General features: G+C 42.4%; 1 protein-coding gene across 2 annotated transcripts in view; it reads right to left on the bottom strand.

Annotated features, from left to right (window-relative positions):
• The window catches only part of LOC112104513 (sodium channel protein type 5 subunit alpha-like), an 83,987-nt gene that overhangs the window by 29,300 nt on the left and 51,553 nt on the right, over positions 1-3,134 (bottom strand). For both annotated transcript variants that reach the window (XM_026652028.1, XM_026652027.1), the window contains exons 21-22: positions 871-1,044; positions 227-349 (exon numbers count right to left, since the gene is read on the bottom strand). In XM_026652028.1, the coding sequence (XP_026507813.1) occupies positions 227-349; positions 871-1,044 (297 nt within the window). The remainder of the gene's footprint in view (positions 1-226; positions 350-870; positions 1,045-3,134) is intronic.

Here is a 3,134-nt window from a genome sequence, read left to right as displayed (position 1 = left end):
CGATGACCTCTTGAGGTCCCTTCCAGTCCTAGAATCTATGAATCTATTTGGTGCCATTTCAATGAGACTTTTACAAAATAGGTAGTTAAAGCTCCTGTTAAAACTGAATTCTTAAATGTAACCTTAACTATGGTGCTGTGCAACATAATGAAAACAAAACCATATAAAATATTGTCACTTTACATCCTTGATATTCACAATAGATGGTTGCTTTATTTACTCTTACCCTCATCCCTTCAAACCGTGACAATGCTCTTAATGGTCTCAAAGCTCGGAGAGTCCTAAGGGATTTCATGGCTCCTATTTTGGAATTTCCAAGTAACTTATCTATGAGGGTTACTAAAGAGACCTGAATGAAGACACAAAGTAAAAGTCCAAAATATTAGTGCAATCCTACCATCCTCCTCTCCTCTTCTTTTGTTTTAACTCTTGTTTAAAAAATAAATCTTACCAGTGGAAGTGTGAGCAAACAGCCTGTATAGCACAAGTAGAAATGCATCTTAAATGGACACTGACAATTAAAAAATAACAGGTGAAATCTTGGTCCCGTTGAAATTAATAGTAAAATACCCATTCTCTTTAGTGGTGCCAAGATTTCACCCAATACATTTTAACAAAACAAATGTATTTATCTGAGTTATTAACGCTACCTGAGATTATTAAAGATGGAGGAATTTTGAGTCCAACATTTTAAACAGACTAATGATTTTCATTGCCCAAATTCAGACAACTCAAAGAGTCCTGATTTTCAGACGATAGGTGCTCAGCACTTTCTAAAAATCAGTTCCCTTTCAAGGTACATCCAAAAAAGAAGAGTGAACATTTTGTTGCTGTATCCAGTTCACAGAATTGTTCAAATGCAATACTTACATCTACAATAAGGAAATCAAGCCAACACCATGCATTGGTGAAATACTTCTTGAAGCCATAAGCCAGCCATTTCAGAAACATTTCCAAGACAAAGATATAAGTGAAGACTTGATCAAGAAATTCCAACATGGTTTTAATGTTTTTTCGGTTTTGAAGATGAATATCTTCAAATGCCTGGAATAATGAAGATTAAAATATTCCACTGAAACTCTGTAGAGTGGGATTATATTTAATGTGCTGAGATGAGAGATGTATGCATTTTTCATTATGAAACCCCAAACCATATGAAACTTGGAGGCTCATCCTGCAGACAGTTACAAAACAGCTTAACTTTACACATAAGAATAGTCCCAATGAAGGTGATCATTACAGCTGGCTGAAAATACAGAATTTGTTTTCCATGATTTTGGAAAAGTTTTTTTGTTTCACAGAATAGAATCCAGAAAAAGTTTCATTTGAGAAAATGCCAAAATGCTTTGTTTAGACATTTTTTAATCTAGAACAGCAAATGCCCTACTGTTCATGTTTATTCATATTTTCACTGCATCATTCAGGGATGGAGGTGAGGAGGGTAAGATGGGGAGGGTGAGTGGAGGAGAGAAGGGATCCCTTCAACATTCCCAAAGTTGCTGCCAACCTCTGTCATACTGGAGTACTTCATTGTGGTGGCACAGAAACTGGATGTAGCTCCTATCACCACTGTGACAGTGACTCCCTAGAAGCGAGAGAGGGAGTTGGGGACCACCTTTGTGGTCCCACCTGAGGTGGCAGCATCCAGAGTTGCTGCTCTTCCCAACATCGGGCTAGCAACCTAGTACCCACTCTCTTGCAAGTGCAGCTTACACCACCTTAACCAGCTCCTACTTTGGAGGAGTGGGACCAGGCATAGTATGCCTGTGAGCAGTACTCAGAAGAAACAGCAGTTGCAGGGGGACTGGGAACATGCACTTTCAGCACAGGAGCTACCAATCGAGGCCTGAGGACACCACCATGCTCAGCTGGAGGAGCAGAGGGAGTTCATTTGAGGGCAGGCTGAGGCCACCGCCCTGATTCTCGGCACAATGTTGTAAAAAAATTTGGGGTTCCCTAAAATTATTTTTTTTGGAGAAAACAAGTTTTGCCAAACATTTTTTCAACCAGCTCTAGTGACAATAATGAAAAGAACATATTAGATACTGTGGAAGAGCTACAAAATATTATCATATGCAAGGAACAATCCTGGCTCTATATATATATAGAGTCAATCTTCATTAAAGTTGTATTTTGTGACACAAAAATCTGTTTGTGGCAGACAAAGTGGTTACAAGCGGTGAGATGGGGGATGAGAAAATGTAAAGATGGGTGGTGGAAATGCCAACTCTGATATCTCTTATGCTTCCTCAAATCCTGCACCAGCATAAATAAGTCCTCTAAGTATCAAAGCTGAAAGGACTTGGTATGTGGTCATTGTTTTAATGATGAAATAATTTTACAATTTGTTGTTTGTTTCAAGGGAACAGCAGGATCTTATTTAGAATTGTGTATGCATTTCAGCTCTAGGAACCTTGCTGGAGAGCTGACATGATTCTTCACTTAGGGAAGAACATCAAAGAAATCAGGATCTTGGAAGCAGAATTTTGAGAGAGATCAGCAGCAGATGTAAAGCAGCTGAGGAACATCACATGTTACATGTGGAAGTTTGGGAGTTCCATCACCTGTCTCTGAAAATCCTAATACAAGTATAAACAGGTGTCCCTGTTACAAATATAGGCCTGTTCTGCACTAACATGGTAAGTTGATCTAAATTATGCTAGTTAAGTTATGTAAGAAACGTAATTTAAGTCAACATAGCTTATATAAATTTACAGTTGTGTACACCACGCTATGTCAATGGGAGATGCTCTCCCTTCGACATAGCTTCAGCCTTTCGGCAGGGCCGGTGCAACCATTTAGGCGACCTAGGCGGTCGCCGGGGGCACCATTTTCTTCGGCAGGAACCGCGGCGGCCGGATCTTCGGCCTTCCCGGTCGCCGCCGGTATTTAGGCGGAGGGAGCTGGGGCAGTGGAGCGCGCGGAGGGCCGCCTGCAGCAAGGGGGGGGGGGCGGCACGCAGGGGAACTCCCCGCCCCAGCTCACCCCTGCCCCGCCTCCTCCCCGAGCATGCCGTGGCTGCTTCACTTCTCCCGCCTCCCAGGCTTGCGGCGCCAATCAGCTTAAGCACCGCAAGCCTGGGAGGCGGGAGAAGTGAAGCAGCGATGGCGTGCTCGGGGAGGAGGCGGGGCAGG

The sequence above is a fragment of the Terrapene carolina genome, unplaced genomic scaffold (assembly GCF_002925995.2).
Source record: "Terrapene carolina triunguis isolate 2854851 unplaced genomic scaffold, T_m_triunguis-2.0 Scaffold111, whole genome shotgun sequence".
Lineage (NCBI taxonomy): Eukaryota > Metazoa > Chordata > Testudines > Emydidae > Terrapene > Terrapene triunguis.
This window is presented reverse-complemented; position numbering and strand designations above follow the sequence as displayed.